This window comes from Chlorocebus sabaeus, chromosome 27, assembly GCF_047675955.1.
Source record: "Chlorocebus sabaeus isolate Y175 chromosome 27, mChlSab1.0.hap1, whole genome shotgun sequence".
In the NCBI taxonomy this organism is placed as follows: Eukaryota; Metazoa; Chordata; class Mammalia; order Primates; family Cercopithecidae; genus Chlorocebus; species Chlorocebus sabaeus.
Window position 1 is genome coordinate 10,605,148 of NC_132930.1, and position 21,968 is coordinate 10,627,115.

The window sequence follows — 21,968 nt, forward strand, 5'->3', positions numbered from 1 at the left end:
ATGAATTAATAAATTGAAAATACATACACACAATATAAACATTCCATGGTCTGCTTATTAAATTGTCCTAATACGCCAATAGAATACAAACAAATGGTTTTTCAAGTATCAAATCTCCAAGATGGTATCAGCCTGGAATTTTAAAAGAATATGTTGCTCTTGCATTTCTAATTCCTTGTCTGTTTATGATCTCCATCTCTAATCCATATCCATTACTTCAAGCAATATGTTGTTCAAAATTCAACTGAGTGCTAGTTTCACAAAGGTATTCACAGTGCACAAAATTCTAGGTATATCGTATAAAACCTTTTTACGAGCTTTTTACAAAGTTTTTGCACTATATACCTATAGCTTTGGACACTGTTCTTTACGAATGTTATATTACATATAAAAGTTCACTTTGGCCAGGCACAGTGGCTCACGCCAGTAATCTCAGCACTTTGGGAGACTAAGGAAGGTGGACCACTTGAGCTCAGGAGTTCAAGACAAGCCTGGGCAACATGACAAAACCCCATCTCTACTAAAAATATAAAAATTAACAGGGCATGGTGGCGTGCACCTGTAGTCCCAGCTACTTGGGAAGCTGAGTTAGAAGGATGGGTTGCACCTGGGAGGTGGAGGTTGCAGTGAACCAAGGTCACAACCAACTGCACTCCAGCCCGGGCAACAGAGCCAGACTCCCATCTCAAAAAGAAAAACTTTACTTACAGAAAAAGCCCAACTAAATCTCTAACCATAACTCATGCTCTTCACTATAGCTCCCCTTATCACTTAGGTCAATCATTTCTACCATTATCACCTGCTAATAGTTCACTTATTGCTATGAAAATATTCTCTAGTTGACTCACATGCCTCAAGTTAAGAGTTCAAAGGATGTTTGTTGCATGAATTAATGTATATGTTTAGTTTCCCAAATACAGGCTGTTCTTGCTGTTTAACACCTTCGAAAAAACTGTTTAACTCATCTTTCAGCACACTCCAGATTTATTTCAACTGCAAATATTTCAGTACATACCTCATAAAAGGACTCCTTTAAAAAGCGTAACTATAATGGCACCATCATATCTTATAAAATTAATAAAAGTCCCTTAATATCATTAATTTCCAAAAATTTCCCCCAATTATCTCAAAAATATGTTTTTACAGTGATTTGTTGGCATCAAGATTTGAAATAAGTCTATACATTCTATTTGATATATTTCTTAAGTAACAAAGTTTCCCCTCCCCTGGTATTTTTCTTTACAGTTTATTGAAAAAAATTGGATCATTTATCCTAGACTTCCTTTTTTTTTGTTTTGTTTTATTTTGTTTTTTTCTGAGACGGAGTCTCACTCTGTTGCCCAGGATGAAGTGCAGTGGGACGATCTCGGTTCACTGAAGCCTCTAACTCCTGGGTTCAAACAATTCTTCTGCCTCAGTTTCCCGAGAGGCTGAGATTACAGGCCTGAGACATCAGGCCCAGCTAATATTTTTGGATTATTAATGGAGACGGGGTTTCACCATGTTGGCCAGGCTGGTCTCAAACTCCTGACCTCAAGTGATCTGACTGCCTCAGCCTTCCAAAGTGCTGTAATTACAGGCATGAGCCATCACACCCAGCCTGTCCTAGATTTTCACAATCTGGATTTTGCTGAGTGTATCCCCATGGTGTTGTTTAACACGTTCCTCAGTCCCCTGTAAATCCTTGTAAAACAGTAGTCAGTTCTAAAGGTTTGATCTGCTCCTCATTTGATTTGGGGGCAAAAATGATTCATAGGTAGCAGTGCATATTTCAGTCAGAAGGGACATAAGGTCCAGATGTCTCTTTTTAAAAAAATTCATCTCCGATTTTAACATTCCTTAATCTTAAGACAAAAAGTAATGCAGGTCAGAGCCACAAATCTTCCACTGGATTCATTTCTATTCAACAATACTGCCACCTGGTGGTGACTGACAGTAACTACAGGTTACCACGGGTGGAAGCATGCACTAGAGATGGGCCTTGGCCTCCAGAAAGGATCTGCATCTTGGATCTGACCAAGTGTTACCTTGAGGCAAATTATTAATTCTTTCTTAATTCTTACAATTTTTAAAATTGAGATAAAATTACAATTTTTTAAATTGAGATAAAATTAACATAAAACTAACCATTTTAAAATATGCAATTAAGTGGTTTTTAGCGTATTCATCATGTTGTGCAACCACCACCACTAATTCCAGAACATTCCATGATTTCACAAAGAAATTCTGTGCCTTGTAGCACTCACTGCCCATATTCTCACCATTCCAGTCCCAGCAACCACTAATCTAATTTTTGTCTCTCTAGATTTACATACTCAGAACATTTGGTAAAAATGAAATCATACAACATACGGCTTTTTATCTGCCTTCATCTTTCACAAAGAATAATGTTTACAAGGTCCATCCATGCTGTAGCATTTATCAGTACTTCATTTCTCCACATGGCTAAATTAAATTTCATTGTATGGATTTACCACATTTTGTTTCTCTATTCAACAGTTAATGAACTTTTAGGTTACTACCACTTTTTGGCTGTTGCAGACATTCATATTCAAGTTTCTGTAAAGACATATTGTGTTTTTAATTCTCTTGGGTACATACTTAGGGACAGAATTACTGGGTCATATGGTTAATTATATGTTTAACCTTTCAAAGAACTAGTGAAATTTTCCACAGTGGCTACACTAGCAATATATGAGGGCTCCAATTTATCCACATACTTAACAATACTGACTACTTTCCATTTCATTTTTTAATTTTTCAATTTTTTTTTTTTTTTTTTTTTAGAGAGTCTCGCTCTGTCATCCAGGCTGGAGTGAAATAACCTAATTGTCCATCAATGGATAAATTGATTTTAAAAATGTGATACAGACACAATGGAATATTATTCAACAATAAAAAAGGGACCAGGCACAGTGGCACAGGCCAGGCGTGGTGGCTCACATCCGTAATCTCAGCACTTTGGAAGGCCAAGGCGGGAGGATCACTTGAGCCCAGGAGTTCGAGACCAGTTTAGGCAACACATTGAGACCTCCTATTTCTTTTAAATAAAAATTAGTAAAAATTTAATTTAAAAAAATTTTAAAAGGGGAAAATCCTGCCATTTGCAACAATATAGATGTGGCTGGAGGGCATTATACTAAGTGAAATAAGCCAGACACAGAAAGACAAATCTGTATGATCTCACTTACATGTGGAACCTAACAAAGCCAAACACATAGAAACAAAATAGAATGGTAGTTGCCAGGGGCCAGAATAGACAGGAGGAAATGAAATGCTGGTCAAAGGGTACAAGCTTTCAGTTCTAAAAAGAATACATTCTGCTGAGTTAATGTGTGGCATGGTAATTATATTTAATAGCACTATATCATATACTTGAAATTTGCTATGAGAGTAAGTCATAAGTGTTCTCATCCCACACAAACAAAATGGTAACAATAATAGGTGATGTATGTGCTAAAGCACTTCATTGTGGTAATCACTTCACAATGTGTACATTTATCAAATCATCACATTGCATACTTTCAATATAAACAATCTTATTTGTCAAAAAAAAAAAATGAGAGTAATACCTACCATTATTTAGTCATTTATTCAAAAACTTTTTGAGTGTTGAAGAAAAAACATGATCATCACTGGCTCAATTCTTGGCCAAAAAGACAGACATTTAATAACCACTTATACAATAAGCTTTTTATAAACATTGTGAGAGGTAGGAGTACTGTCAGAAGTTAGGAACAGGGAGTCTAACTAGTACAGGGGTCAAGACTGACAGTGTAGTTAAATACACAGAAAAGGAGGAAAAAACACAGGATGAGACTGGAGAGGTAAGCAAGAGACATTACGTAGGGATTTTAGAATTTATTCTAAATACAACTTGTATTTTCTTATTTTATTTATTCATTTATTTATTTGTTTAGAGAAAGAGTCTCACTCTGTTGCCCAGGCTGGAGGGCAGGGGTCTGATCTCGGCTCACTGCAACCTCTGCCTACAGAGTAATTCTCCCTGCCTCAGCCTCCCAAGTGGCTGGGATTACAGGTGCATGCTACCATGCCTGGATAATTTTTGTATTTTTAGTAGAGATGGAGTTTCACCATGTTGGCCAGGCTGGTTTCAAACTCCAGACCTCAGGTGATCCACCTGCCTCGGCCTCCCAAGTGTTGGGATTACAGGCGTAAGCCACCAAGCCCGGCCACAACTTGTATTTTCTTATCACAATGCTAATTACTTATGTAACTATTTGGTCACTGCTATCTACCCTACTAGATGGTATACCCCACTAGACAATAAACTCCAATAAAGACAAGGACTGTGTGTCTTTTTCACTACCTTATCCTTGATGCCTAGAATACAGAAGATAACCAAATATTCATTGAGCAAAACACGATTAATTCAACCTCTATAGAGAGAATATTCTCTCATGACACTTCTATATATTTGAAGAGTTTTCTTCTCTCTGGACTAAATAATAATGCATTTAAACGGTTCTTAAAGTTCCTCTTTTCTAATCTTTACTGTTTTCTAGATTTTCTCCAAGATTTCTAAAATTCAATTTAAAAACTACCGGGGTCAGGCTGAGCGTGGTGGCTCACACTTGTAATCCCAGCACTTTGGGAGGCCAAGGCGGGTGGATCTCCAGGTCAGGAGATTGACACCATCCTGGCTAACATGGTGAAACCCGGACTCTACTAAAAATACAAAAAAACTAGCCAGGCGTGGTGGTGGGCACCTGTAGTCCCAGTTACTTGGAAGGCTGAGGCAGGAGTGTGAACCCGGGAGGCGGAGCTTGCAGTGAAACGAGATCACATTATTGCACTCAAGCCTGGGCGACAGAGCGAGACTCTGTCTCCAAAAAAAAAAAAAAAAAATACTAGGGTCAGGCCAGGTGCAGTAGCTTACTTTGCAAAGCCAAGGAAGGTGGATCCCTTGAGGCCAGGAGTTCAACAGCCAGCCTGGCCAACATGGCAAAACCCCATCTCCAGTAAAAATACAAAAATTAACTGGATATGGTGGCACCTGCCTGTAATCCCAGCTACTTGGAAGGCTGAGGCACAAGAATGGCTTGAACCCAGGAGACAGAGGTTGCAGTGAGCCAAGATGGCACCACTGCACTCCAGCCTGGGCAACAAAGTGAGATTATGTCTCAAAAAAAGAAACCAAAAAAAAAAACTACTGAGGCAGCAGAATCCTATTACCTTACTTACATCTTCTGTATTTTATCAAACATCTACTGAAAAAGTGAAATCCAAGAAATATCTATTAAGTTTAATAAATGTCTATTGGACAAAGATATGTAATATTCCTGAAAGCTCTCATTTATAAGTCACAGTGAGGATGCACAGATTACACCATGCCCTCCCTCTAATAAATACAACACAGGAATACAAATGAAGAAAATATTAATCATCATACCAGTGAGAATCCGTGAAGAATAACACAAACATTTACAAATGTTGCACAGATATTCTCAGCCTGCATATTCAGACTCTCCTGAATTTACAAGTTATACCAATATAAGCAAAGACATATAGTCTATTGAAAACTTGTGATTTCCACAGTCCTACCTTCAGTCTTCTTCTCTAAAACTCTCATCAAATGTTCTAGAGCTTCATCCACATGCAGTCCATGGAGGTCTAAAACATTCTGTGGCAGCAGCGAGGCGTTGACTTTCTCAAAGATCTCTATGGCAGCAAGGTGATTGGCTTCTTTCATCTTCTGCTCATGAAGAGTACCCTAAATCATAAACATATCACCAAGGGACACTTTTGATATTTGCTACTTGGGTGATGAGGAAGTTAACAGTGCCCCAAATAAAAGGCAGGGGGAAAAAAAGGGAATAATAAATCTAAAATCTTAAATAATGCAATGAGTTTAATATATAAGAATGCACCAAAATTTAGGTAAATTTCAGTGAATTAATAATGTAGTCCTGGCCGGGCGCGGTGACTCAAGCCTGTAATCCCAGCACTTTGGGAGGCCGAGGTGGGTGGATCACGAGGTCAGGAGACCGAGACCATCCTGGCTAACATGGTGAAACCCCGTCTCTACTAAAAATACAAAAATCTAGCCGGGCGTGGTGGCGGGCGCCTGTAGTCCCAGCTACTCGGAGGCTGAGGCAGGAGAATGGCGTGAACTTGGGAGGCGGAGCTTGCAGTGAGCCGAGATGGCGTCACTGAACTCCAGCCTGGGAGACACAGCGAGACTCCGTCTCAAAAAATAAAAATAAAAATAAAAGTAAAAAATAATGCAATCCTTAAACTACTGAGTCATTCTTTCTAACATTTTCTGAACCAAAAGTCGTAAAAGTGGGAAACTTAACACGATCCCCCATATGTGACGGTTAATTTTAGGTATCAATTTGACTGGACTGAGGGATACCTAGATGGCCAGTGAAGCACTGTTTCTGGGTGTGTCTGTGAGGATGTTTCCAGAGAAGACTGACTTGAGTGTCAGTGGACAGAAAGAAGACCTCCCCTCCATGCGGGCAGGCACCAACCACGTGGGCAGCTGGGGGCTGGCTAGGACAAACAGGCAGATGTTCTCCTCCTGCCTTTGGAATTCAGACTCCACATTCTTCAGCTTTTAGACTGTGGGACCCGCACCAGCTGCCTCTCGGTGGCTCTTGAGCCTTTGGCCCTGGACTGGGGGCTGCAGTCAGTATCCCCGGTTCTGAGGCTTTGAACTTCGACTGTGCTACACTCCTGGCTTTAAGCCAGGCTATCGAATTCTTTGGTTCTCTAGCTTACAGCTGGCCTATTATGAGGCTACTCCATCTCTGTGACTGTGAAAGCCAATTCCCCCTAATAAATTCTCTTTCATATATCCTACTGGTCTGTCTCTCTAGAGAACTCTAATACACCATCTCAAGAAGGAACCACTGGTTTATTATTTGTGTATCCTTTGATAATGCTAGGTCTCGTCTTGGCATTCACTTTCAACATCTTGTACTTACCCCAGAAGCTATCCCCCAAGGACTACTGTTAGGGTTCACAGGCCTATAGCAGTTTGATACTCTTCTCTGCTCAATCACAAAGAAATAACCCATATGGAAACGCAAACATAAAAAGTTAAGCAGATTCCTGGCTGGAAGTGGTACCTTGCACTTGTAATCCCAGCACTTTGAGAGGCTGAGATGGGAGGATTGCTTGAGCTCAGGAGTTCGCAACCAGGCTGGACAACATGGTAAGACCCCATACAAAAATTAGCTGGGCATGGTGGCGCGTGCCTGTAGTCCCAGCTATTTGAGAGGCTGACATGGGAGGACCACCTGAGCCCAGGAGGGCAAGGCTACAGTGAGCCGAGATTGCATCACTATTACTCCAAGCCTGGGCAACAAAGCAAGACCTTACAAAAAAAAAAAGAAAGAAAAGAAAGAAAAGAAAGGAAAGGAAAGGAAAGGAGAGGGGAGGGGAGGGGAGGGGAGGAAAAGAAAAGAAAAGCAGGTTCCTTATAAATACCATGTTAAATGAGCCCAAGTAGAAATTTTACTTCCCCGGCCGGGCACGGTGGCTCAAGCCTGTAATCCCAGCACTTTGGGAGGCCGAGACGGGCGGATCACGAGGTCAGGAGATCGAGACCATCCTGGCTAACACGGTGAAACCCCGTCTCTACTAAAAAATACAAAAAACTAGCCAGGCAAGGTGGCGGGCACCTGTAGTCCCAGCTACTCGGGAGGCTGAGGCAGGAGAATGGCGTAAACCCGGGAGGCGGAGGCTGCAGTGAGCTGAGATCCGGCCACTGCACTCCAGCCTGGGAGACAGAGCGAGACTCCGTCTCACAAAAAAAAAAAAAAAAAGAAATTTTACTTCCCTAAAAATTTAATGTTATTTTTCTACTATGAAGTGATATATTACTAAAAATTCAAACATCATAGAAGGCACAAAACCCCTTTAATCTCATTGAGATGGCCAATATTAATATTCTGCTGCCAGAAATAGGGACTGTCAGAACAAACCGTAATTCACATAAGCAGTAAATGCAAAACAACCACAGAAACTGAGCATTTCAAATGCTCAAAACAGCAGATGAAATTCTCAGAACCATACATTTCTTAGGATACCTTATTTATGTCACTTATACAACTACTACATTCCCCAGAATAACTTAATCTAGTCACAATATGGGTGTTATCTGCTTCAAGATTATTTAGTTATTATAACTAACAAACAAAAAATATATAATCATTTTTCCACTTTACCTGCTGGGCATAAAAGGTGGCGACATTTTTCTTCCCTATCCGATATGCTTCTTTGGCCTTGCTGTAGCACTCCATCCTCTTCTGCTGGTGAAGGAAAGCCTCTGCTCTGTAGTCATCATAGTCTGGGTACTCAAAGTCCTGGAAAGACAGTTCGCTTGGTGTTTCTTCAGTCTCTTTTAACTTCTTTGGCTATAAGATATTAAACAATAACACACACAGAAAGTTAAAAAAAAAAAACTCATGCTTTACACCTTCACAAAACGCATGTGAAAACTGGGCTCTCATATATTTTCATCTCTCTCCTCAGGAAACAGATTCTCCCTGGTGTCTACCTTATAAGTCAGGCATTTTATCGACTATCATTAACTTTTTTATGCCATTAAGGTTACCCTTTCTTTAACCACTCTTAGGAGATGTTGAAGAGTTCTCTAAAATTATCAAAATACAATTAGGGATATTAAACTCTGAGTTGGAAGAGGCAAGTCCGGTCTCAAAATGGAGGTAAAGCCACCACCCAGTCGCCCCCAGCCCAACTCCAGCCGTCGCCACCAGCGCCAGGGAGAGGAGGATCATGATTCAAAGGAACCAAAGCAGTAGAAAAAATTGTTCACTGGTGGTCTGAGTTTTGAAACTAAAGATGATAATTTAAGAGAATAAGTGCAAAAATAATTTCCAGAATAACTTAAAGTTTACATTTTGGCCAATGTTTACATAACTCACAAAAACTCTCTTTCTGATTACATTTCCAATCATCTCCCACTTTGAGCAAGCACACCTTCTTATCACCCCCTATTACCATAATGACTCACAGTGCCTTGCATATTATCAGGAGGGAGAAGTAACTTCACTGCCAATTTGGCCCATAAGGTCTCATAATCATCTTGTGTACACTCTCTGCATTTTATAATACACTGCATCTATCTATCCATGACAGCAGCATACTTTCCAGTTGGGCAGAGGCATAGGTGGTAGCACTAACAGATCAAATGAAAATCAAAATTACCTAAGTCCTAAATACCAACTGACTGACAATGAAACATTCAAAGAAAAAAGGGAGCATATAATTTACCCCTGAGGGGTTTTATTATTAATAAGAATTGCAGGATGATAAGGTTCTGTAAAATAAAATAAAATTTAAAAATAAGGCTGGGCGTGGTGGCTCACGCCTGTAATCCCAGCACTTTGGGAGGCCGAGGTGGATCACTTGAGCCCAGAAGTTCGAGATCAGCTTAGGCAACCAAAACCCCACCTCTACAAAAAATACAAAAATTAGCCAGGTGTGGTGGTTCGTGCCTGTAGTCCCAGCTACTCAGGAGGGGGAGATGAGAGGATCACTTGAGATGTGATCCTGCCACTGCACTCCAGCCTGAGTGACACAGTAAGACTCTTGTCTCAAAGAAAAAAAAAAGAAAAAAATTCTGTTAAAAAAAAAAAAAAAAAAGCCTAATGCTAGGCCAGGCGTGGGGGCTCACGCATGTAATCCCACCACTTTGGGAAGCCCAGGCAGGTGGATCATGAGGTCAGGAGTTCAAGACCAGCCTGGCCAAGATGGTAAAACCCCATCTCTACTAAAAATACAAAAAATTAGCTGGGCGTGGTGGCAGGCACCTGTAATCCCAGCTACTCAGGAGGCTGAGGCAGGAGAATCACTTGAACTCAGAGGGCAGAGGTTGCAGTGAGCTGAGATCGCACCACTGCACTCTAGTCTGGGCAACAGAGTGAGACTCTGACTCAAAAAAAAAAAAAGCCTAATGCTGATACAAAATTAATACAAAAAACACAACTGCATGTCTATGTACTTGTAATAAACAATCCAAAAATAAAATTAATGCATAATTCCAGGCCAGGTGCGGTGGCTCAAGCCTGTAATCCTAGCACTTTGGGAGGCTGAGGTGGGCGAATTGCTTGAGCCCAGGAGTTGAACCCAGTCTGGGCAACATAGCAAGACCCTCATCTCTTTTTAATTTAAAAGTAATATCAAAAAATAAAGTAAATTTTTAAAAAGGGCATAATTCCAGACCAGAAAGAAAACAAACAAAAGAAATAATTCCATTTACATTTATAATAGCATGAAAAAGAATAAAATACTGTATTTAGAAATAAATTTAACAAAAGATGTGCAAAATTTACACTCTGAAAACTATAGCACATTGTTGAAGGAAATTAAAGAAGACCTAAATAAACTGAAAGATACTCCATTTCATGAGTTGAAAGATTTAATATTGTTAATTGGCAATACTCCTCAAATTGGTCTACATATTCAACACAAACCCCATCAAAATTCTAGCTGGCTTCTGTGCAGAAATTCACAAACTAATCCTAAAATTCACATGAAAATCCAAGGGCACCAGAACAGCCAAAATCTCTTAAAAAAAAAAAAAAAAAAAAAAAAAAAAAAGAACATAGTTGGAAGACTCACACTTCCCAATTTCAAAACTTACTAGAAAGCCACAGTAATCAAGAAGCCACAGTAATCAAGGTAAGTGGTACTGGCAATAGGATAGACATACAGATCAATGGAATAGAATTAGGAGTACAACAATAAATCCTTACAATTATGGTGAATTCATTTTCAACAAGAGTGCCAAGAAAACAACTGGATATCCACATGTGAAAGAATCAACTTGAACTTCTGTCTCACTACATATACAAAAATTAACTCAAAATGGATTAAAGATCTAAATGAAAGGCCTGAAACTATGACTCCTAGAGAAAATACAGGAGGAAAGTTCATGAGATTGGATTTGGCAATGAAGCACAGGCAACATAGCAAAAGTAGACAAACCAGATTACATCAAATTTAAAAGACTTCAGTGTCACAACGGAAGCAAGAGAGTGAAAAAGCAACCTATGGACAGGACAGAATATCTGCAAATCACATGTTTGATTGGGGACTTGTATCTAGAATATATAAAGAACACTTACAACTCAACAATAAAGACAAATAACCTAATTTAAAAATAGGCAAAGGATATGAACAGACATTCCTCCAAAGGTATACAAATGACCAATAGCACATAAAAAGATGCTCAACATCAACATTCATCAAGGAAATGCAAATCAAAACCACAATAAGATACCACTTCTGTATTAACCATGGCATTTTTGCAGCCTTCAAGACACTAGAGAGGCTGCTCCCTCTGCCCCCTCATCTCCATCCACTCTCACAACCTCCTCAGGTTTAGCTAATTCCTAGAGATAACAAACACCTGTCTGGGAGCATGCCTTTCATTTGCAAACCAACCAATCTGGAATCTATGCCTCCAACTTCCTCCTTTAATGGGGTTCTCCCACTCCAGGGCACTATCCACCTGCCCCGAGTACCAGACAACCAGGGGAAGTCCCTATGCCCCAGAGCCTACCGAAATTATTTAAACTAGCCAATCCTAAACCTGCTTACCCTACCTTACCCATTCCTTCCCATAGAAACCAAAATACAGGCTTTTGCCCACATTTCCCCCTACTCCTTCTGCCTCCTGACCAATCCTGTTGGCTCCCCATGTGGCCTTGGGTAGCAATCCATACCTCCTTTTTCCAGAACTCTGTGAGTATGATAAACTTCCTTTCTGACACTTCCATGTCTCCATGTCTTACCACATCTGATTAAACCAAATCCTGGGTATTCTTAAAACAAATCCTGGGTATTCCCACTCACTACAATGGTTACAATAAAAAAGACAGGTGTTAAATAATAATACGTGTCAGTGAGGATGTGGAGAAATTGTAACCCTCATACAACTCTAGTGGAAATATAAAATGGAGGAGCCACTTAGGGAAAAAATTTGGCACTTTCCCAAAAGGCTAAATATTTCTGCCCACATGTTTATATTCAAGACCCATCATATTACTGCTATTCAATTAAACCTCATACTCTACTGTGTCAGAGTATACAGAAGTTGCAGAAATTCAAGTGCCTGTTTTTCATGCACACGAAGAAAAAAATCAGCTATAAATTCATTATTTTGAGTGCACAGATATTATAAGCCAAATATGCCACTGGTGGTTAAATTTCCAGTCTAGTCAAAATGGTGAGAAATAATCATTAAATTATTATACTCAATAAACCAATTACATTTTTATATGCAATTATCTACCCTTAAAAAAAAAAAAAATTAGTTTAACTCCATACCTTTTTCTCTTTAGACTTCTGGCCAGTATGAGATGTGACATTCTCATTTTGGTGAACAAACTCTTGGGCTACAACTGTTTTTACAGGGTCCCCTTCAAGAACACAGTTAAGAAATTGCACTGTGTGTTCTAATGAATAGCTGTAGAAACATAATGTCAATAAATGAAAATAAGTTATGTGAAGACATTAACACAAGCAATCTTCAAACATCTTACAAGAATATGAAAAACTGGCTTACTTTTAAGTTTTCAACCTTGAAATTAAATGCTCATGGTGTATCTCAAAAAAAAAATCAAGAATAATCAGAAGGAAACTATCAAGCAGTAGGTTCTCAAAAGCTAATTTTCAAAAAACAAATGCCAAAAGATAGTACGTTGGTAATTCAGCCGGGTGCGGTAGCTCATGCCTGTAATCCCAGCACTTTGGGAGGCCAAGGCGGGTGGATCACTTGAGGTCAGGAGTTCTAGACTAGCCTGGCCAACACGGCGAAACACCATCTCTACAAAAAATACAAAAATTAGCCGGGTGTGGTGACATGCGCCTGTAATCTTGGGAGGCTGAGAGGCACAAGAATCGTTTGAAGCCAGAAGGTAGAGGTTGCAGTGAGCTGAGATCGTGCTACTGCACTCCAGCCTGGGCAACAGAAAGACTTCGTCTCAAAAAAAAAAAAAAAAAGATAGATAATTCAATTTCTAATCCTTTGTTCCACAGATTAACCACAACCAATATTTCTTTCATTTTATCACCTATTTTTTTTTTTTTTTTCCGAGATAGAGTCTCACTCTGTCACCCAGGCTGGAGTGCAGTGGTGTGATCTCAGCTCACTGCGAGCTCTGCCTCCCGGGTTCACGCCATTCTCCTGCCTCAGCCTTCCGAGTAGCTGGGACCACAGGCGCCCGCCACCACACCCGGCTAAATTTTTGTATTTTCAGTACAGACGGGGTTTCACCATGTTAGGCAGGATGATCTCGATCTCCTGACCTCGTGATCCGACCACCTTGGCCTCCCAAAGTGCTGGGATTACAGGCGTGAGGCACCACGCCCGGCCTTATCACCTATTCTGAAATCCTTTGTTGGATTCACACTTGGTTTCCTTCAAACATCAAACACAGACAATAGACCTTTAAGCTGACATTTGTATTGTGTCAAATTCTAAGTTTACTTTTACCACGGGATTTTAGTCAAATTCTAAGCAGGGATACAGAAAAGAAAAAGTAAAGCACTACCCCACCTCTCATCCCTGCATTACTCAGTCATATCTTGAGGGTGATACTATATTATCTGTAGAATGAAATTCTACAAATCGACAAATGTCTGATACACTCACGTTCCGATATCTAAAGAAAATCATTCAAAAAAATTATATGCTTCTCAGTATTTCACAACATTTTAGTGTGCTGCTCAGTATTTCACACTATTTATGTCTCTCACCTCTTCCATTGGCCAGATACTGAGGAACTGACCACATACGAATATTTTTTGAAGTTTGGTTAACTGGGCCAGGCTCATGCCTGTAATTGCAGCACTTTGGGAGGCCAAGGCAGGTGGATCACCTGAGGTGAGGAGTTCGAGATCAGCCTGGCCAACATGGTGAAACCCTGTCTCTGCTAAAAATACAAAAAAAAATTACATGGTGTCAGGCACCTGTAATCCCAACTACTTGGGAGGCTGAGGCAGGAGAATTGCCTGAACCCAGGAGGCAGAGGTTGCAGGGAGCCGAGATGGTGCCACTGCACTCCAGCCTGAACAACAAGAGCAAAACTCTGTCAGAAAAAAAGAAAGAGAGAGAGAGAGGGAGAGAGGGAGGGAACGGGGAGAGAGAGAGGGAGAGAGGGAGGGAACAGGGAAGGGAGGGAGAGAGGGAGGGAATGCGGAAGGGAGGGAGAGAGGGAGGGAACGGGGAAGGGAGGGAGGGAGGGAGGGAACGGGGAAGGGAGGGAGGGAGGGAGGCAACGGGGGAGGGAGGGAGGGAGGGAGGGAGGGAGGGAGGAAGGAAGGAAGGAAGGAAGGAAGGAAGGAAGGAAGGAAGGAAGGAAGGAAGGAAGGAAGGAAGGAATTTGGTAAACTAATTATCCAAAATAATGTGATGTTTTGCTATTCTTCAATTTATTAAAGACAACCCTTGAAGGGAAGCCATGTGCAACTACCAGTTCCACTTCCCCGCTCATCTTGTTGCCTCAGACATGCTCAACACAAAGGATATCAGTATCTAGGGGCTGGATTCTATCAACAATTATCCACATCCTTTCTAGGCCTTAAAATCACCCACCTGCTGGAAGTCAGTCTCCAGCCCTGACGCTGTTTGACACAAACAGCCCTAGAAGATTACACCTCAAGCACATACTGTAGTAACTGAGCCTGCGTACCCTTCTTACCAGGATGAAGTTGAACCTACTGCTAGCTGAGAGAATCAGCCAGTCGTTGGCAGACAAATAGAGGCAATCAGCCACCTAACATGAGGGGCCTGGCTGACCAATCACTGGCTATCCCCAGAAAGGACACACCCAGCCCCCTCCTTTGCCTGGGGAAGCACAACTCGGAGCTATTTCACCTCAGGCCTCTTGCCCTAGGTACTCATAGAACAGGAATGGCCATATGCTAGCATCACCCTACGGCATCTGGGAGATTTTAACACAAAACTTTCAGAAAACAGCAAGTTAGGTCGCAAAAATAAATAAGAAAATTAGGGATTGGAATACTACCTTTAAAGATTTGATTTAGGTGACATATTTAGAACTCTGCACACTCAGCAGAGAATAAATATTCTTAAGTACAGACTGCACTGGGCACAGTGGTTCACACCTGTAATCCCAGAACTTTGGGAGGCCAAGCGGGGAGAATCCCTTGAGCTCAGGAGTTCAAGACCAGCCTGGGCAACATGGTGAAACTCCGTCTCTACAAAAAATATACAAAAACTAGCCAGGTGTGGTGGCACGTGCCTGTAGTCCCAGCTACTTGGGAGGCAGAGGTGGGAGGATCACTTGAGCTCAGGAGGTCAAGGATGTAATGAGCCAAGATCGTGCTACTATACTCCAGCCTCGGCAACAGCAAGACCCTGTCTCACACAAACACACACACACAAAAAAGTATACGTTGACTACTCCTCATCCGAAACACCTGGGATCAGAAGTGGCTGAGATTTCAAATTTTTCCAAATTTTGGAATATCTGTATATACATAATGAGGTATCTTGGGAATGGGGTCCAAGTCTAAACATAAAATTCACTCATGTTTTTATATGCCTTAAAAATTGGCCGGGTGAGGTGGCTCACACCTGTAATCCTAGCACTCTGGGAGGCTAAGGTGGGTGGATCACCTGAGGTCAGGAATTCGAGACCAGCCTGGCCAACACGGTGAAACCCTGTCTCTACTAAAAATACAAAAATTAGCCGGGTATAGTGGCACACACCTGTAATCCCTGCTACTCAGCAGGCTGAGGCAGGAGAATCACTTGAACCCGGGAGGTGGAGGGTGCAGTGAGCTGCGATGGTACCACTGCACTCCAGCCTGGGAGACAAAGTGAGACTGTCTCAAAAAAAAAAAGAAAGAAATTCCAGGGTAAATAGAAATTCAAACTAAAATCTGAGATTTAGAAAATAATGAAAATTAAAATATATATCAAAATCAGAACAACATAGAGAGAAAAATTCATACCTTAAATGTATATTATTAAAGACTGAAAGGAAATAAACTAACCAGAGTTGAAAATATACTAACAAATTTTAAGAGAAAGATATCAGTAAAAATAAATGATGAGAGAGCATAAAATAGACTTTGACCAATAAACCAAGATTCTCTCTCTGAGAAGGTACAAGCCCAGAACCTTCAAGGTACTAAGTTCTTTAAACTTTCCATAGCAGAGAGAAAAATGGCGGTCTGCCAGTTTATTTTATTAAGGCTGACACCAAATAAAACACTGAAACTAAAATCTGACGAAAATAGCCCAAGAACAGAAAAAAAAAATCACAGACCAACGCCATTTCATTACTATTGCAAAAATCCCAATGAATTAGTAAATCAATTCCTACCTGCATTAAAGGAAGAAAAAAAAAATCTGAAGGTAAAGTAGTTTTTATTCCAGAAATCCATTATTGCAATTGATATGAAATGTATTAATAAACTAAAGATCAAAATCTTTATTAGATTCTCAAAAGATTCTCAAAAAGTATCTATTTAAAACAAGCTGTTGTGAAGAATTTACGAAAAATACATGATCAAAAGTATACATTTTTCAAACCAGAGCATTCCTGATATACCAAACATAATACTACAATAATTAAAACAACATGGTGGCAACTCAGGATCTACCAATGTATTTGGGAATGTAGTAAGTATTTGTATGTATTTGGGAATGTAGTAAGTATTACCGGTTATGTTTTATATAAGTTGGGGGGCAAAGATGATCCATTCATTTGGTTAGTCATTTGGAAAAACAAGTTAAATCTCTAGCTCATTTATAAATCTCTACCTCATACCACACACATAAAAAGGTAGACATTTAAAATAATAAAGAAAAATTTTTATAATACTGGGACATAACAGACTCCCTAAATAAAACATAAAACTCAGAAACAATAAAGGCAAAGATTTTCTGTCCTGCAACCAATCTCCCATAGATACTAAAGGACAACTGTATTTTGAGACACAGAGAAAGAGACAATGTTTATATAACTTACATTACAGTATATTGTTATAACTGTTCTATTTTATTGTTAGCTATAGTTGTTAAATTTTTACTGTGCCTAATTTGTAAATCAATTCTTATTTACAGGAAAAAAATATAGTATATATAGGGTATATGTAGGGTTCAGTTATATTCATGGTTTCATGCATCCACTGTGGGTCTTGGAATAATACCCATAGATTAGGAGAGACTACTGTAGACCTGTATTATTTTTGTTATCAGAAAAATAAACATGGCATATGCTTTCAGTGATATCAGAGTAGAAACTACAGACAATCCTTCTAGCACTCACTTGTGGTCCTTGAAAATGTCCACCAGAAAATTTTGGTTAATGGCTGGAAAGATCTTAAAGAGCTGCTTTTCCTTTAGTTTAGTGGCACAATCTTTTTCAAACATAAGGGTCTCCCTTTTCTAAAACAAAAACACAAAAATCATCTTCAAGATGAAATGTATAATACTAGAAACGCTCATCAAAGGCACGGTTAACTTGTTGCTAAACTGCTGATCAAAAGCAATCACAGACTTTCTTTACTGATTAAAGGCTGAAATTAGTAATATGAGTACTCTTGCACTATTTACATCCCATTTTTTGCCAAGTATTTGAAGTTGCTCAAAAATATACACACACACACTCACACAATCCCACATATACATGTATGTGTGGGCATGTGTATGTAAATATATATACGCATACTGTCACACATGCATATCCAACACATTGAATCATTAAAAGGATGAAGATATAGAGGTATATATATACATACACATACATAAACAGGATATAAATAAATGAAGTCAGAGAAAATAAAGATAAAATACAAGATAAGGCTAGTAGTATTAGATATAAATGCATGCCACAAAATCCTGTACAATTGCAAAAGGCAGGCCACAAATTTAGTTCTGAGACTCTTAATGGCCAAAGCAAAGGGGAAAACAAAGATTCTCAGTGTCCATAAAATAAAAACAAACCAGTTGCTCAGGAGAAATACAGATTTTTCTGGTACTGAGACCTGAGAGAAATTTCTCCCATGGGTCCTCATAAAAGTGACACTGTGTGATGCTGTGAACATCATCCTCAAAACATATTCTCCTCAATGGGCAGAAACTACAGTGTACAAACAAGCTGTAAATTCAGATTAACAGAAAATCTTGGAATTCATAATTATTTTTTAAGTTTTTCACAAATATATTTACTCCAAAATAACTGTATAAGATTTATATTATTACTCATATTTCATATTTGGATCTGCTCTAAACTATCAGACCAAAAGAACTTTCCTAAAAATATGCTATTTTAATTCTAACCTGAGATGATAATAAATATTCTTAAAGTGGCAATTTGTCAACACTGTGATGTAACAAAATAATTTTGTTTGCTACAAAAATGCTGATGTCTGAAAAATAACTTCCTATACAATTTCAAAGGCAATAAAATGACTGAAAATTCCTAAATTTAAAAATTACAATAGCTGAGGTAGGAGGATTCTTTGAACCCAGGAGTTCAAGACCAACCTGACAACATAGCAAGACCCTATCTCTACATAAAATTGTTTTTTTAAAAACTGGCCAGGTGTGATGGCAAGTCCCTATAGTCCCTGCTGAGGTGGGAGGATGGCTTGAGCCCAGGAGGTCAAGGCTACAGTGAGCTCGGATCAAGTCACTGCACTCCAGGCTGGACAACAGAGTGATACCCTGTATCAAAAATAAATAAATAAATAAACAAATTAAAATAATCTGGGAAAAAGGTAGAATTGTTATTTGTTTTAAAGCTTAACCATACTTAGGCCATTTATAACACCATTTATCAAAAATAAATAAATAAATAAACAAATTAAAATAATCTGGGAAAAAGGTAGAATTGTTATTTGTTTTAAAGCTTAACCATACATAGGCCATTTATAACACCAAACAGCAATAAAAGAGGAACCACAAGAGGTGACAATATGACAAGCAAAAAGGAGTGATAACGCTGAATATATAACAAGAGTGATGGAAACAAGCTACCTGAAGAAATTTAAAATATTTCTGGGTAGGTGCAGTGGCTCATGCCTATAATCCTAACACTTTGGAAGGCCAAGGTGGGCAGATCACTTGAGCCCAGGAGTTTGAGACCAGCCTGGGCAACATGGCAAAACCCCATCTATACTAAAAATACAAAAATAAGCCAGGCGTGGTGACGTGTGCTTCTGGTCCCAGCTACTTGAGGGGCTGAGGTGACAGGATTGCTTGAGCCCAGGAGATTGCACCACTGCACACTCCAGCATGGGCAATAGAGTGAAACCCAGTCCCTCCAAAACAAAATTCAAAATACTTCACATTTTACTTAAGATACACATGTAATCTAAAATTACTAAAAAATTCAATAATCAGATTTTCTACCAATCTACCAGGTCATAGTTTCTAAACTATAAATTCTGAGGTTTCATCAATGAACTAAAACCTTGTAACCTTAATCATCTTAAAATTAATTATTCTATTAATATATTATGTGTAAAGTTTCTATTTTTTGCTTTAAAAAATATATACAAAGTATATTTCTCCTTTGGGGACAAAGAGTGAGGACAGCATCAGAAAATTATCTGGCTGGGTGCAGTGTCGTTTACACTTAATAATCCCAGCACTTTGAAAGGCCAAGGTAGAAGGGCTGCTTGAAGCCAGGAGTTCGAGACCAGCCTGGGCAACATTGCAAGACCTCATCTCTATTTGAGAAAAAAAGAAAGAAAGAAAAAAATTATCTTTCTGAGGCTCTATGTAAAGGTGGGTATCCTTGGGACAAAGCCAACCAGCTTCTATTATATTATCCAATCTATAGAAAAACAAGCAAAGGCCAGGTGTGGTAGCTCATACCTATAATCATAGCACTTTGGAAGGCCAAGGCAGGTGAATTGCTTGAGCTCAGGAGTTTGAGACCAGCCTGGCCAACATGGTGAAACCCCATCTCTTCTAAAAATACAAAAATTAGCCAGGCATGGTGGCGGACACCTGTAATCCCTTCTACTTGGGAGGCTGAGGCAGGAGAATCGCTTGAACTTGGGAGGTGGAGATTGCAGTGAGCCGAGATTGTGCCACTGCACTCCAACCTGAGCAACACAGTGAGACTCTGTCTCAAAACAAACAAACAACAACAAAAAAAAACTAGCAGAGCATCATGGCTCATACCTGTAGTCCCAGCTACTTGGGAGGCTAAGGTGGGAGGATGGCTTGAGCCCAAAAGGCAAAGTTGCAGTGAGCTGAGATGGTGCCACTGCACTCCAGCCTGTAACAGAGCCAGACTCTGTCTCAAAAAAAAACAAAAAAAAAAACAAAAAAAAAACAACAAAAAAAAAACAAGCAAAACTCACTGATAGCAAAAAAAAAAAAAAAAAAAAAATAGAGTAAGTTGTTAAGTCAAAAGATGCTCATTTGTTCACTATTACATCGAGATATTAAAGAGAGGTTAGAACTGTAAAGACAAGTTTCAATAGGGGAAAACGGCATTTCAACAGAAAGTATCACATCATTTAAGCCTAAGTGTTAGGCTTTCCTTATTCTTATTTTTTATTTTTTTAAGAAAATCCATTGCTGGCTGGGCGCCGTGGCTCACGCCTATAATCCCAACACTTTGGGAGGCCAAATCACTTAAGGCCAGGAGTTCAAGACCAGCCTGGCCAACATGGTATAACCCTGTCTCTACTAAAAATACAAAAATTAGCTGGGTGTGGTGGCACATGCCTGTAATCCCAGCTACTTGGGAAGCTCAGGCAGGAGAATTGCTCGAACCCAGGAGGTGGAAGTTGCAGAGTGCCAAGAACACACCACTGCACTCCAGCCTAGGTGACAGAATGAGCTCAAAAAAAAAAAAAAGAGAAAATTCATTGCCTCAAAATAATACATATATTAATTGAAGAGGCTATTTGACAGGACACTAAAATTTTAAGATCTACTGAAGAGGTTATTTCTTGGATTGCATTAGGATACAAAGATGGGAATGGCAGCATATTTCTAATTTAATTAACCAAGATAAATTTAAAAAATAAATACAAAAGTATAGGAATCCCTATGCTTTAACTGGATGTATTACAGCCAAATATAAAGGTGCTCCTTTGTGCAGTCAAACAAATAAGAAAGTGTTAAAATGTTTTAAGAATACCATCTAAGAATTATTTTTTTCCCTTGAGAATTAGACTAAATAACCTCTAGGATGTTTTCCCTTTTGACCTGGAATTCTTTAATACTAATTTTCAGAATTCCAGAAAAGAGTAGAAGAAATCCAAAAGAAATCAACTGGACGTATGGCTTCATATATTTAGATATTTGGAAATAAAGACCAAAACTAAAATTCAAAGTAAAGTGAAGGTTCTGTTTGAAAAGGAAGAGTAATTTTTTTATTCAAACTCATAAGTTTCTAAAATTTTTCTCTAAAAAATTTTGTTTCGTCCGGGCGTGGTGGCTCACACTGGTAATCCCAGCACTCTGGGAGGCCAAGGCTGGCGGATCACGAGGTCAGGAGATCGAGACCAGCCAGGCTAACACAGTGAAACCCCATTTCTACTAAAAAATACAAAAAATTAGCCAGGCGTGGCGGCAGGCACCTATAGTTCCAGCTACACAGGAGGCTGAGGCAATAGAATGGTGTGAACCTGGGAGGCGGAGCTTGCAGTGAGCTGAGGTCACGCCACTGCACTCCAGCCTGGGCAACAGAGCAAAACTCCATCTCAAAAAAAACAAAAAACAAAATTTGTTTCAAAGACAGACATCTTTAATAGTAAGACAGACATTTCTTATTACTAATATAAATAATTATCTTTAAATAAGATTTCTTTCATGTTTTTATAGAAATAAAAAAATAGAGGTAAATATTAAAAGCTGAAAAAGATGCAGCTGACTGGGCGTGGTGGCTCATGTCAGTAATCCCAGCACTTTGGGAAGCTGAGGCAGGAGGGTCACTTGAGCCCAGGAGTGCAAGATCAGCTTGGGC

General features: G+C 39.4%; 1 protein-coding gene across 8 annotated transcripts in view; it reads right to left on the reverse strand.

Annotated features, from left to right (window-relative positions):
• N4BP2 (NEDD4 binding protein 2) overlaps window positions 1–21,968 on the reverse strand; it is a 108,507-nt gene that overhangs the window by 17,682 nt on the left and 68,857 nt on the right. For all 8 annotated transcript variants that reach the window (XM_038008613.2, XM_008017595.3, XM_073012457.1 and 5 more), the window contains 4 exons: window positions 17,304–17,422; window positions 12,328–12,466; window positions 8,199–8,387; window positions 5,566–5,734 (listed from right to left, as the gene is read on the reverse strand). In XM_038008613.2, coding sequence (XP_037864541.2) covers window positions 5,566–5,734; window positions 8,199–8,387; window positions 12,328–12,466; window positions 17,304–17,422 — 616 coding nt within the window. The remainder of the gene's footprint in view (window positions 1–5,565; window positions 5,735–8,198; window positions 8,388–12,327; window positions 12,467–17,303; window positions 17,423–21,968) is intronic.